The sequence below is a fragment of the Neocloeon triangulifer genome, unplaced genomic scaffold, assembly GCF_031216515.1.
Source record: "Neocloeon triangulifer isolate White Clay Creek 2 clone unplaced genomic scaffold, ASM3121651v1 ptg000003l, whole genome shotgun sequence".
Classification (NCBI taxonomy): domain Eukaryota; kingdom Metazoa; phylum Arthropoda; class Insecta; order Ephemeroptera; family Baetidae; genus Neocloeon; species Neocloeon triangulifer.
This window is the reverse complement of record NW_026775546.1, coordinates 7,725,390-7,740,237: the sequence shown is the minus strand read 5'-3', so window position 1 is coordinate 7,740,237 and position 14,848 is coordinate 7,725,390. Positions and strand designations below refer to the sequence as shown.

At 37.8% G+C, this 14,848-nt stretch overlaps 2 protein-coding genes across 2 annotated transcripts; both read left to right on the top strand.

The window, feature by feature from the left end:
- Positions 1–3,281: 3,281 nt before the first annotated feature.
- On the top strand, positions 3,282–7,258 carry LOC132205737 (mucin-2-like). The gene is made up of 3 exons (XM_059634995.1): positions 3,282–3,470; positions 3,742–3,860; positions 4,173–7,258. Exons 1-3 carry the CDS (start codon positions 3,325–3,327, stop codon positions 7,256–7,258), a joined length of 3,351 nt encoding a protein of 1,116 aa, XP_059490978.1. The 5' UTR covers positions 3,282–3,324.
- On the top strand, positions 7,212–14,541 carry LOC132192959 (endochitinase). Its single transcript, XM_059613211.1, has 10 exons — positions 7,212–7,625; positions 10,364–10,449; positions 11,150–11,316; positions 11,377–11,542; positions 11,978–12,324; positions 12,628–12,825; positions 12,881–13,075; positions 13,137–13,232; positions 13,497–13,772; positions 14,196–14,541. The coding sequence occupies exons 2-10, from the start codon at positions 10,374–10,376 to the stop codon at positions 14,412–14,414; spliced, it is 1,740 nt and encodes a 579-aa protein (XP_059469194.1). The 5' UTR covers positions 7,212–7,625; positions 10,364–10,373; the 3' UTR covers positions 14,415–14,541.
- Positions 14,542–14,848: the final 307 nt, after the last annotated feature.

Here is a 14,848-nt window from a genome sequence, read left to right as displayed (position 1 = left end):
AGTAACGACGATTTCGCCGACAACTCCTGAAGTAACAACCAATTCGCCAACAACTCCTGAAGTAACAACCAATTCGCCAACAACTCCTGAAGTAACGACGATTTCGCCGACAACTCCTGAAGTAACAACCAATTCGCCAACAACTCCTGAAGTAACGACGATTTCGCCGACAACTCCTGAAGTAACGACCATTTCGCCAACAATTCCGGAAGTAACAACCAATTTGCCAACAACTCCTGAAGTAACGACGATTTCGCCGACAACTCCTGAAGTAACAACCAATTCGCCAACAACTCCTGACGTAACGACCATTTCGCCGACAACTCCTGAAGTAACAACCAATTCGCCAACAACTCCTGAAGTAACAACCAATTCGCCAACAACTCCTGACGTAACGACCATTTCGCCGACAACTCCTGAAGTAACAACCAATTCGCCAACAACTCCTGAAGTAACGACGATTTCGCCGACAACTCCTGAAGTAACAACCAATTTGCCAACAACTCCAGAAGTAACGACGATTTCGCCGGCAACTCCTGAAGTAACAACCAATTCGCCAACAACTCCTGAAGTAACAACCAATTCGCCAACAACTCCTGAAGTAACGACGATTTCGCCGACAACTCCTGAAGTAACAACCAATTTGCCAACAACTCCAGAAGTAACGACGATTTCGCCGGCAACTCCTGAAGTAACAACCAATTCGCCAACAACTCCAGAAGTAACGACCACCTCTTCTCAAACAACTCCTGAAGTAACAACCATTTCGCCATCAACTCCAGAAGTAACGACGATTTCGCCGACAACTCGTGAAGTAACAACCAATTCGCCAACAACTCCTGAAGTAACGACGATTTCTCCGGCAACTCCTGAAGTAACAACCAATTCGCCAACAACTCCTGAAGTAACGACAACTTCTTCGCAAACAACTCCTGAAGTAACAACCACTTCTTCGCTAACGACGTCTGAAATAACAACCACTTCACCAGCAACTCCTTAAATTACAACGCTCTCTCTATCAATTCCCTAAACTCAACACCATGTAATTAAAATTATTTTTTTTTTTAATTGATAGTTGATAAGCTGACGTAAGGTTTTAGTAATTTAATTTATAAAAAATCCCAACATAGGGCGGAGTTAGAAAGTATTTTATAAAACTGAACATTATATATCAAATAATAGGTATATAAAAAAATGTGAAATAAATAAAAAATTGAAAATGTAGACGTATAGCTTAATTTTTTACTTTTTCTCCTTGAACGCCGATATAGTCAGTTTTTTTTACTACCAGAGGACTCAAAGTAAAATTTTGTTTTGCTCACCATCAAAACTGCATCAAAATGGGAAATATAGTTTTTATAGAAAATAATTTGAAGTGAGCCAATCGATTTGAAATTTAATATAGACTGATATAGACAATCTAGACAATCTCGGTCTCCAATTTTAAAACAATAATAGTAATAAGAGCCGTTTTCAAATGAGGACAAATAAAAATAATAATATATATTTTAGCACCGAGGGCCCTTGGCAATCAAATAAGTCACTATTAAATTTGATTTTGTAATTTTAAAACGGCTTGTTGTTTATGACATACAAGTTCAAAAAATTATATACCAATCTTCAATAATAATTTTAAAAATTAGGAGTTCGCTTGTATAAAAAAGTGGGTTTGTGCATTACAAATTAAAAGATTTTTTATTCAAACACTATTGAAGCACGCAAAATATTTATTAGTTTCAATTTTTGCATCTTGTCGCAATAAGTTCAACATTATATTATTTATTTTCATGAAAACTTAAGATGAAATAAATTAATTTAAAAAAGTTTCGCGGCTATACATGTTAAATAAACTTAAGGTTATATAAAAAAACTTGCTGAAACGCATCCCTCAATACAATTATTTAGGTCATGCTATGTTATTTTATTTTTCTGAATTGATTAAGGTGATGTGAACTTTGGTTTTTGGGTGAAATTTATTTAAATTTTTATCAGGCTGACTTTTATTTAAAAAAAGATGGTTTTACTAAACTTACTGTTTATAATATCTTCTTGGATATGCAATCTAAAAACCTTTAATAATATGGGTAAAAAAATGTAATCAACAATTAATAGGGTCGTATTTTAGCAGAAATATATCAATTATGTGACAAAGTAAGTGTAAAAGTAATTTATCGGACCTGCTTCAAATTAAAATAAGACGTTCGTTCATAAGCATGCTCAAATTTCAAAAGAAAGTCAGGTCCATAAGAACATATCATGAATTTAAAGCAATTATGAGTGTTTGACGATTTAATCAACCGCAAATGCTTTCTCTGAGAAATTATTATAATTGTCTCTCAAGACGATGTAAAAAACCTTGAAGTTAACATTTTTGCATCTCTTTATGAATTTATTATAGCAATCTGATTTATTTTTTTATTTTATCGTCAACAATAAGTAGAGAGGAATTATCAAGACTGGAAACCAAGCAATAAAACAAATCTGCTTTGCTTCTGCTCCAGAGTGTCACCCCAAGTACCTTCATCTCTGGCAAATTAATACTGTTATGCTGACCTGCGAGAGGCGCGTCTCCCACGCCACTGCTCTAGTTCACCTCACATCAAAGAGCAAACCAAAATGTATTGTGCGTATAACGGATAAATTACGCGCGTGAACAATATTAATTATGTAAATGAATCACTTAAAATTCTTAAAAATAATAAAAAAAATTATTTGCTCATCCGTGATTATTTGTTCACGCCTACAAGGATAAATAGCATTGCAATTGATATGATGATTATTTACATTTCCATTTAATTCACTCGCTCTCATTGATTTTCATTATCGGAAATGGCGTAATTTGAGTAATTTCACAACGGACAGAGGTGGATGAATCGTGGTGGAATGTGTGATAAGAAATTTCAAAATTTTCTAGGCATGACCAAAGCTTCTTAGCAATAAAAAATTTCAAATTCAATGACTTAAAAGTTGACCTCCGAGAGTTCATGAAAACATTTTTTTTTATTTAAAGCAAAAAAAATCTAAAATAACTTTAAATTTTTGAAAAGAAAAAACTTTTTGACATAACAAATAATTCAATTTCTTTTTTTTTTTATTGTGAAACCGTTGAAGTGCGTTTTCACAACTTTGGAAGAAAAATGACTAAAAAATAAGCACTGCAGAAATATTTTTAGCAAAAGAAACGTCGCTCAATGCCAGAGTTGTAAAATACGCGGCCAATATAAATACATATGTGTGTTATCATTATGGAGGAATAATCGCAATTTTTTGAGATTATCACTCTAGCCAGACAGGTGATTCACATAATAACGCACCAACACTCTTATGTGTGCTCATCCCGCAAAGAAGACAAAAGGCGACAGTTGCCTTGAAGTTAGGCAATTTAGGGTGAGCACTTGGACAATCAGGGAAGACACAATGCCGAGAGCGTACAACACCATGGACGTGGAAGGTCAGCGCAGCATATCCTGGTAAGTAAATACATTTGATTTAATGCAAATTAATCATTACAAAAAAATTAATAATGAAATAATTTTTAGATAGAAAAATGCTGTCTTTTATATTTAATGCATAAAAAAATCCATATTTATATTCTTCTATCTATATACAATGATAATAAAATTGCTAAAATTTGTATCGGAAAGAGCAATGAAAGCAAACAAAATTTATATTAAAGAAGGTTATACAAAAGTATTCCATGACATGCAAAATATTAAATGCAATATTTCCAATTTTTCACAGCATTGACAAGGTTTGGCATCACGGAGGATTGTTACAAAAAATTATTCTTGTGTCAGCAGTAACATTAGGTGCTACAACAGTCGGTCTTGCTATTTCGACTGGTATCCTAGATGCAAGAGGTAAGTGTCATCTGACTTGATTTTTATAGTTTTTATGTTTTTTTAAATCTCGGCATTCTTCAATATTAGGAACAATCCCCAATTTCAAAAGAATAAGATTTTTTCGTAGCCAGTATACGTATATGTATCTATTATTGCAATATTGGAGCAGGATTAAATTTTTATAGCGCTTACAAGGCTCGATACAAAAAATAAAAACAAAATTGTATTTTTTTTTTCAATTTCCTTTGTTTTTAGCGGAAGAATGTTAACTTTACAGAATAAAAAATAAAATCAGAACCCAATAAATAAAAAAATTTCATATTATTTCAGTTGGTGAACTGGAAGATCAAATTGCGAAAACTACCCTTTCACCGATTACGCCAGAAATAACGACCCTCTCACCGAATACGCCCGAAGCAACAACCCTTTCACCGAATACGCCAGAAATAACGACCCTCTCACCAAATACGCCCGAAGCAACAACCCTTTCACCGAACACGCCTGAAGCAACAACCCTTTCACCGAACACGCCCGAAGCAACAACCCTTTCACCGAACACGCCTGAAGCAACAACCCTTTCACCGAACACGCCCGAAGCAACAACCCTTTCACCGAATACGCCAGAAGCAACAACCCTCTCTCCGAACACTCCTGGAGCAACAACCCTTTCACCTAATACGCCTGAAGCAACAACCCTTTCACCGAACACGCCTGAAGCAACAACCCTTTCACCGAACACGCCCGAAGCAACAACCCTTTCACCGAATACGCCCGAAGCAACAACCCTTTCACCGAATACGCCAGAAATAACGACCCTCTCACCAAATACGCCCGAAGCAACAACCCTTTCACCGAATACGCCCGAAGCAACAACCCTTTCACCGAATACGCCAGAAATAACGACCCTCTCACCAAATACGCCCGAAGCAACAACCCTTTCACCGAATACGCCAGAAATAACGACCCTCTCACCAAATACGCCCGAAGCAACAACCCTTTCACCGAATACGCCCGAAGCAACAACCCTTTCACCGAATACGCCAGAAATAACGACCCTCTCACCAATTACGCCCGAAGCAACAACCCTTTCACCGAATACGCCAGAAATAACGACCCTCTCACCAAATACGCCCGAAGCAACAACCCTTTCACCGAACACGCCCGAAGCAACAACCCTTTCACCGAATACGCCAGAAGCAACAACCCTCTCTCCGAACACTCCTGGAGCAACAACCCTTTCACCTAATACGCCTGAAGCAACAACCCTTTCACCGAACACGCCTGAAGCAACAACCCTTTCACCGAACACGCCCGAAGCAACAACCCTTTCACCGAATACGCCCGAAGCAACAACCCTTTCACCGAATACGCCAGAAATAACGACCCTCTCACCAAATACGCCCGAAGCAACAACCCTTTCACCGAATACGCCCGAAGCAACAACCCTTTCACCGAATACGCCAGAAATAACGACCCTCTCACCAAATACGCCCGAAGCAACAACCCTTTCACCGAATACGCCAGAAATAACGACCCTCTCACCAAATACGCCCGAAGCAACAACCCTTTCACCGAATACGCCCGAAGCAACAACCCTTTCACCGAATACGCCAGAAATAACGACCCTCTCACCAAATACGCCCGAAGCAACAACCCTTTCACCGAATACGCCAGAAATAACGACCCTCTCACCAAATACGCCCGAAGCAACAACCCTTTCACCGAATACGCCAGAAATAACGACCCTCTCACCAAATACGCCCGAAGCAACAACCCTTTCACCGAACACGCCTGAAGCAACAACCCTTTCACCGAACACGCCCGAAGCAACAACCCTTTCACCGAATACGCCAGAAGCAACAACCCTCTCTCCGAACACTCCTGGAGCAACAACCCTTTCACCTAATACGCCTGAAGCAACAACCCTTTCACCGAACACGCCTGAAGCAACAACCCTTTCACCGAACACGCCCGAAGCAACAACCCTTTCACCGAATACGCCTGAAGCAACAACCCTTTCACCGAACACGCCCGAAGCAACAACCCTTTCACCTAATACGCCTGAAGCAACAACCCTTTCACCGAACACGCCTGAAGCAACAACCCTCTCACCGAACACGCCTGAAGCAACAACCCTTTCACCGAACACGCCCGAAGCAACAACCCTTTCACCGAATACGCCTGAAGCAACAACCCTTTCACCGAATACGCCCGGAGCAACAACCCTCTCTCCGAACACTCCCGGAGCAACAACCCTTTCACCAAATACGCCTGAAGCAACAACTCTTTCACCGAACACGCCTGAAGCAACAACCCTCTCTCCGAATACGCCCGGAGCAACAACCCTCTCTCCGAACACTCCTGAAGCAACAACCCTCTCACCGAATACGCCCGGAGCAACAACCCTCTCTCCGAACACTCCTGAAGCAACAACCCTTTCAACGAACACGCCTGAAGCAACAACCCTCTCACCGAATACGCCCGGAGCAACAACCCTCTCTCCGAACACTCCTGGAGCAACAACCCTTTCACCTAATACGCCTGAAGCAACAACTCTTTCACCGAACACGCCTGAAGCAACAACCCTTTCACCGAACACGCCCGGAGCAACAACCCTCTCTCCGAACACTCCTGAAGCAACAACCCTTTCAACGAATACGCCTGAAGCAACAACCCTTTCACCGAATACGCCCGGAGCAACAACCCTCTCTCCGAACACTCCTGGAGCAACAACCCTTTCACCTAATACGCCTGAAGCAACAACTCTTTCACCGAACACGCCTGAAGCAACAACCCTTTCACCGAACACGCCCGGAGCAACAACCCTCTCTCCGAACACTCCTGAAGCAACAACCCTTTCAACGAATACGCCTGAAGCAACAACCCTCTCACCGAACACGCCCGGAGCAACAACCCTCTCTCCGAACACTCCTGAAGCAACAACCCTTTCAACGAACACGCCTGAAGCAACAACCCTCTCACCGAACACGCCCGGAGCAACAACCCTCTCTCCGAACACTCCTGAAGCAACAACCCTTTCAACGAACACGCCTGAAGCAACAACCCTCTCACCGAATACGCCCGGAGCAACAACCCTCTCTCCGAACACTCCTGGAGCAACAACCCTTTCACCGAACACGCCCGAAGCAACAACCCTTTCACCGAATACGCCTGAAGCAACAACCCTTTCACCGAACACTCCCGGAGCAACAACCCTTTCACCTAATACGCCTGAAGCAACAACTCTTTCACCGAACACGCCTGAAGCAACAACCCTTTCACCGAACACGCCTGAAGCAACAACCCTCTCTCCGAACACTCCTGAAGCAACAACCCTCTCACCGAATACGCCCGGAGCAACAACTCTTTCACAGAATACGCCCGAAGCAACAACCGATCTACCAAATTCCCCCTAAGTTTTTATTACAATTCTTAAACATTATTGAAAAATTATTCAAGACCAAATGGTTTTGCTGTTCATTGTTGTAATTCAATATATTTTTAACATAGAGTTTCATTTAAAATTATTATTTAACAAGAATGTGCATTATTTACCGTGCCATTACATCTCGCTTGCTTAATTGCTTTTTGGGTTAGCTGGACCTGAATTGGGTTCTCAGCATAAGTCAGAGATGTGCAAGATCGCGGCTGGCGCGCCAGGATCTTGACCTTAGCACGTGCAAGCAGCGTAAATACATATAAATAGCGGACTCGCTTGCGCTCTGCTAGTTCTCAGGTGGCAGCCGTCCAGCACGCTCTCTCGGCACCTGCGGCTCTCCGAAGGTGAGCATCGCTCTTGAACTTGACTTTTGTGTTCTCTGCTACCAACCTATCCAAAGATTTCTGGTTTATTATAATTCATTTGCTTAAACGATTACAATTATTCAATTCTTACTTTTTTATAATACCATCCTACCAAAAAATGCATTTCATAGTTTTATAATTTAATAAAATAAAATTTCGTTTTTTTATAACCTGCAATTTTTTGTGTAATCTTATTCCCGACAGATTTATTTTTTTTAAATAACATAATTAATAAATAATAAATATAATTAAAAATTAAATTTGTTTTGGGATTGATGTTAAATTTCATTTATCTTGAAATTACGCTAAAGAGATTAACTTCTCATTTTTTTTTTTTTTTTTTTACTAACAAGGAACAAAGAGTGCATCCAACTCACCTTGGCGTGCTCAGACTTTAAATGGGTTTGAGAGGAATGCGCCAGCTTTATAAAAGCAGACAATGGCAGGCAACTTTAATTATTGTCTTCAATAAATGCTTTTTCCTTTTTCTTTACTTTTGCAGTTCACTTTTTCCTTGGATTTGAGACTAATTATTTTTGCAAATATGTGCCAAGGGAATAAAATCGTTATAATTTTTCATTTCATTCCATTCATATTATATTTTGAACAAAAGAATGCGAATAACAAAACGCGCAATAAATCCACTTTGTTTTGCAAAACAAACAAACAATTGTCTTATAAATAGTTATATAGAGTAAGTAGTGTCAGTCGCTTGCATTTTCCACAACAAAACAGAGAGGAGTCATACTTAACTTAAGCATTGGTTAATTATGTTAATTGCCTTGTTTTCTTCGCTGCACCTGAACGCAGTGATTAGATAAACAAATCACAGCTTCTGTCTTGAGCGGATTCGAAAGTAAATTACGGATCATTAAATTTTCCAATTAATTTTTATACTTTGTTTGTAACTAATTATTTAACTAAAAATACACAAAATTGGAATACAATTTTTTTCCCAGAATTGTTAATTGCATTAATAATAAAAAAATTAAACAAAAGTCTAAGCAGATTTTGTGTTTTTAATATTCTCATTATTTTATTGGATCATTCAATAATTACTATTTAATTTAAATTGAAATTTACTCAGTATCTTATATTTAAAACCTTACAAAAGAATCAGTTTCAGTCAATAGTTCTTTAGGGCAAATGATAAAAAATTATGAATGGTGATAGTATACACTCGGAATTTAAAATTTCTTATCCGCTATAATTCTGACTATTAATTCGCTGACATGAATCACGTCAAAATGACGCAAATTCTGCGTTAAATTTCACAGAATTATTAATTTACTGGTGACGAAATGAAAAAAGCAGTTTCTGAGACGCTTTGAGATAAGGCATGGAGTTTTTTATTGGCACAAAAATGCTTTTTACTGCCTATGATAGTTTCTATCACACCCTTGACTTTATATGACAGAAGGCTTTTATACACCTATAAACGAAAGCAATAAAATATTTCAAGCTAGAATAATATTTCAGAGATTTCATCTGAAGCTATAATTTCATAGAAAGCTTCCTCAATGCTGTTATCAAAAAGATAAAATCTTAATGGGGAATCTGCTGTTGGATTTGTTCGCGCTGATTGGAATGAAATCTTGCGATCGCAGAAGGTACATAAGAAGTGGCAATGAAATTGCTCAACCTCACAAGCCGCGGACAAGAAAATGCATTAGCGACGAAGAAGAAGCAGAAGTTTTTTCCGTAATTTTTCTCGTCTGGCCGCAGAGTCATCGAACTCGCTCACTCCGCGATCATAACCTTTCCAATATTGCGAGCAGCAGGTTTTTGCATAATGTCGAATCAGGCGGTCGTTGACCTTGGGTGGAGGAGCTGCTCCTTTTTCATTTAACGGATCTTTTTACTTTTTTATATATCAAATTGGACCATCTGCTCGTATTTTGGCTGCGACCCGTCTGGCCTCGGGGCAGCCGGAGTTTAAACAAAGATTAGAATGAGCCGTGGTCAGCGAAAATTATTTGCAAGCAACGAGAGGTACAAAATAATTGCTTCTGTTGTTGAGATTAGAATTTGGCTCATGTTGGCTAAAAAAGTATATCTTGATTTGCAACAAGATCAAATTAAATTATAATTATTTTTTGATTGATTGAATTGGCTTTATCAAAAGGTAAATGTAATGTATTTTTAATAAAAAAAAAAAAAAAAAAAAAACTGGAAAGTTTTTGTGGGCTTTCTGAAAAAAGATTGAGATTTTAATATCCAAAAGTGAAAATTTTAATTTTATATTTCTTTTTGGCTGTTTATTCATGAAATTCACATCATAGCTTGGACGTAGGAACATTGCAAGTGATTAAAAAAAACACTTACTTGTCAAACGTTTAAAATCTTTTACATTTTTAGTCCAATTTTTTCCAGGAATAATTTTTTCCCCGAGACTCAAAACGATTCGAAATATAAAAATCCACAAACATTCTAATATTTCTTTCTCAAAGCTTTGCTACAAAATTTTTAAGATGCAAAATGTGATCATTTTCATTCAATGCATGTAAATTTTTTTTGTTTAAATTAGGTCATTGAATTATAAAACTAAATTAAAAATCTCACTCATTCCTAAGTTATTATTGGGCTATCCTAAAAATTTATGGGCACAAATCGTATTTATCAAATATTTGAAACACACTAATGTATCCTATTTTTTGATAATCATAATAAATTAGAGTTAATTTTTTTGTGTTAATGAATTTTTCCTCTGATTGCAGCTTAAGAAAAATGGTGGACAGGACGATGCTCGTTCCTGTTTTGCTGGCGTTCGTCGCGATTTGGAGTAGCTCAGTCGTAGGCGCCGGTGAGTTTGGCAATAAATAATAAAATTTCCACTCTTCAAAGATACGCGATTATATATTATTACTGAGAATTGATGGTGGCAAACAGTGCAAACAACATTATCACAATTATACTCGGTACTGAGTAATCGTCCTAAATGATTCTAGATAATTTTATATTGTGAAAATAACACATAAGCAAGGCGAGGCAATAATTCGGAATTAAGAGCAGCGAATAGAGAGATAAATTAATCTTGCAATAATATTTTCATAAACAATGAGTGACATGCTGTATTACTTAAAGGCATATTTCACATAATATATGATAAAACGTATTTTTTTCACTCATTTGTCAAATTTAAAAAAAATCAAATTAAACGTTCTTAGCTACATAATTTATGTGATTAAATTAAATTTTTATGTTTTTCCCACATTTTTCAAATTTTTTTAAAACAAAAGCTTTCAGACAGCTTGGTAAGGATACGCAAGAATTTTTAAATCATAAAATTCCTTTAACTTCTTAATTAATTTTCATCTTTGCCAATTTTTGCTCAGTTCTCAAAAATAATTGAATGGAACAACATTTCTGATTCAATTTTATATTATTAAAAAAAAAACGAATTTTGATTTAAGTTTGTACTATAACTTTTTAACCTCAAAATTTCCAAGTTCAGTTTTAAATTCACAAATAATTTTTCACGGATCTTATAATTTTATTTTTAGATGACAAAGCGCGAGTTGTGTGCTACTTCAGCAACTGGGCCATCTACCGGCCCGGAATTGGGCGTTACACGATTGATGACATCCCTGGCGACATGTGTACCCACATTATCTACTCCTTTATCGGTGTGAGCAACGTCACCTGGGAAGTCCTCGTGCTCGACCCTGAGGTTACACGCAAATGAAAATAAAAACGTGCTGCTCAATAAATTACAATCCACTTTTGGCAGAATGACGAGGAAATGCGAGGATTTGCAAACTTCACCGCGCTGAAAACCAAGTACCCCGGAATTAAGACCGAGTTGGCCGTCGGGGGGTGGGGAGAGGGAGGTCGCAAGTACTCGGAAATGGTGCACGTCGACGCCAGGAGAGCTTCTTTCATCAGCAGCGTTGTTGGTAATACAAATTTAAATATTTTAAATTATTGAGAATAAATCTCGACCAAATGAATTAATTAGAATGTTTTAAATTTAAAAGCTTTAATTCATTATTAATTTTTATAATCATAATATTGTTTTTTAATTTCCATTTGTACAAATTGAGTGTTGTTTAGAGAATTTTTTAAGAATTAACGAAACAATATACAATTAATAAATAAATTCCCTGCAACTTTTTGTCTTAAACTACATTTTGAAAGATGGATTATTTTGCAATTTTTCCAATAGTTTCTTATTTATTATTGAAGAAAAAACAGCAAGATTTTTTTAGCCACACTTTGCGGCTTAAAAAATGTGAATTACATCCGTTTTATAAAAAATGCAAAATTTATTCTGGCAGAAAAAAATTCAAACAAATTTCTGTGATTTTAACTGAAGGCATTTGTGTGCATAGAATTCATGAAGAAGTACAACTTTGACGGATTCGACTTGGACTGGGAGTATCCTGGCGCGGCGGACCGTGGAGGCAAGTTCACGGACAAGGACAAGTTCTTCTACTTCGTGGAGGAGCTGCGCACGGCGTTCGACCGCGAGGGCAAGGGTTGGGAAATCACGATGGCCGTGCCTTTGGCCAAGTTCCGACTCAATGAGGGCTACCACGTGCCCGAACTATGCGAGTTGACCGACGCCATCCACGTCATGGCCTACGATCTCAGGGGCAACTGGGCCGGTTTCGCCGACACGCACAGCCCCCTCTACAAAAGGCCGCATGACCAGTACGCCTACGAGTTGCTCAATGTGGTCAGTATTAAAATTAAAATATATCTCAAATAATTATAATATAAATAAGTAATAAATTAATGGTGCTTTTGATACCAAATTAAATATTAATGCAGAATGGATTTTTCATAATGCAATATATATATTTTGCCAAATAATTGAGTTTAATTTTTCAGAGCTTTCAAAACCTTATAATTTAACAGTTTTTTAATTTTATTAAAATTATTTATTTCTATAAATTTTTTTAAAATTTGCGAATATTCCTCTTTTAAATCAATTAAAATTATTTTAAAAAGGATTTTATCAAAATATCTCATGTTTTAGAATGATGGGCTTCAGTTGTGGGTGGACTTTGGCTGTCCTCCGAACAAACTGGTGGTGGGCACCCCCTTCTATGGCCGCTCCTTCACCCTTGCTCAGGGCAACAACAACTACAACCTGGGAACGTACATCAACAAAGAGGCCGGCGGCGGCAAACCTGGACCTTACACCAGAGCCAAGGGATTCATTTCCTACTACGAAGTACCTTCAAATTTTCTAGTTTTGAATTTGTAGATCTAATATTTTTTTAATTCAGATTTGCGACGCTCTGCAGAAGGAGGAGGGCTGGACCGTCAAGTGGGATGAGGGTGGCAAGGTGCCCTACACCTACAAGGACACCCAGTGGATCGGTTATGAGGACGAAAAGTCTCTAAAGATCAAGATGGACTGGATCAAGCAGAAGGGCTACGCGGGCGCTATGACCTGGGCCATCGACATGGACGACTTTACTGTTAGTCAAAAAGTTTAAAATTTTCTTGAAATTTTAATTAATCTTGTTACTTTAAAAACAGGGTGTTTGCGGCTCAAAGAATCCTCTGATTAAGGTTCTGCACGACGGAATGAAGGACTACAGGGTGCCAACCCCCACCGCTACAACAACCCCCAGGGTCAGTTTAAAATATTTAAAATTTTAAATTATTTTTGAACGATAATTGACAAAACTTTTCCAAAGTTTCTAAATAAATAAAATGACTCACCTAGGAATCTGAATCAATTCTGAAATGTTCAATAAAAAATATATTTTATCTTTGTGCAAATATTAATCAAAATTTTTAAATTTAAATTATGCTCACATTTACGTTGCCATTCTCTTTATATTTTTAACTGAATGAAATGTGAAGGAAATTAATTTTGCATTATGTTTCTTGCAGCCCGAGTGGAACAGGCCAAAGAGCACCCCCGCCCCTGCTGGAGCGCCTCCCAAGAAGCCGACCTCCGCCCCCGCAACCCCTGCCCCCACCAAAAAGCCCGTCGCCACGCCGCCCCCCGTTGTCCAAACCCAGGCCCCCGTCCAGCAGACGCAAACTCAGGCACCCGCCGTCAAACCCCCCAAACCCGCCCCCGTCTCCGGAGGAAACTTTGTTGACGCCGAAGCTGCCTGCAAGGCTGGCGCCGAGTACGCAAAACACCCTGACGACTGCGGAAAGGTAAATATTTTTTCTATGAAGTTAAAATATTGCAACAAAAAATAGGTTTAGGCCGCGTTAAAAAGTTTCCTCATAATGCTTGTGTCTTTCCTATTTAGAAAATTTCACTTTATTGTATTAATTTTTTGTTGCATTGCTATCATTTTAATTTCGTTTTTATTAATTTTACCTCATTTAATTTTATTGATTCTTATTAAAGTGTAGTTAATTATTTGTGAATTTCATTTTATGTGTTTTGAGACTTTCAAAAATTATTCTTCATTTCTTTTTTTAACTGATAATTGATTATATAAATACCGTAGATATTAGGGGTTTTGAGATCCAGTTTTTTGTCAAATTTAAAGCCACATTTTCAATACCAGAGAAGTGTATTGTTCCCTTATTTTTCTATTATATTTTCTTAATTTTATTCTGTGATTTCAGTATTTCAGGTGCGTGCACGGAAAGCCGGTAGAGTTCACGTGCAAGTCAGGCCTGGTGTTTAACCCCGAGCTGAACATCTGCGACTGGCCGGAGAACGTGCAGAGGCCAGAGTGTCCGAACAAGAGAAGCGAAAACTTGGTCGAAGAAGCGAAATCGGAAGTCGAAGGGGCTCCGACGACCGAGGCCCAGCAGGAGCAGGCCACTGAAGACATGCCCTAGCGTGCGTTTGGCAACAAATGAAAATTGTACAACTGAATCTCTGATGAGAGATAATTATAATTTCACTAAGTGTAATTTTTATAACTATTTTATAAGTTAAAAATAAATTATTTTATAAAAAAAAATAGCTATACTTATATTTTTAAATTCTCTGAATTTACAAGTTTATATTGAAGACAAACCAAATAGCTCAAAATACAAGCGAATTTTATAATATAATATCGCCCAAATTAAAACTAATAATAAATTTCTTCAAATTTAATTTTCCTGATTAAAACAGGAAAATTAAAATTAATTGATACATGTTACACCTCAAAATTTGCATAAATTGTTTATATTACAAAACGTTGTATAACGCTTTTTGAATTCTCTTTTCCTCGTTTTAATTTCGGACTTAATGGGGTGTGTCCTTGCCAAGGTCAGCGCAAAAGGGG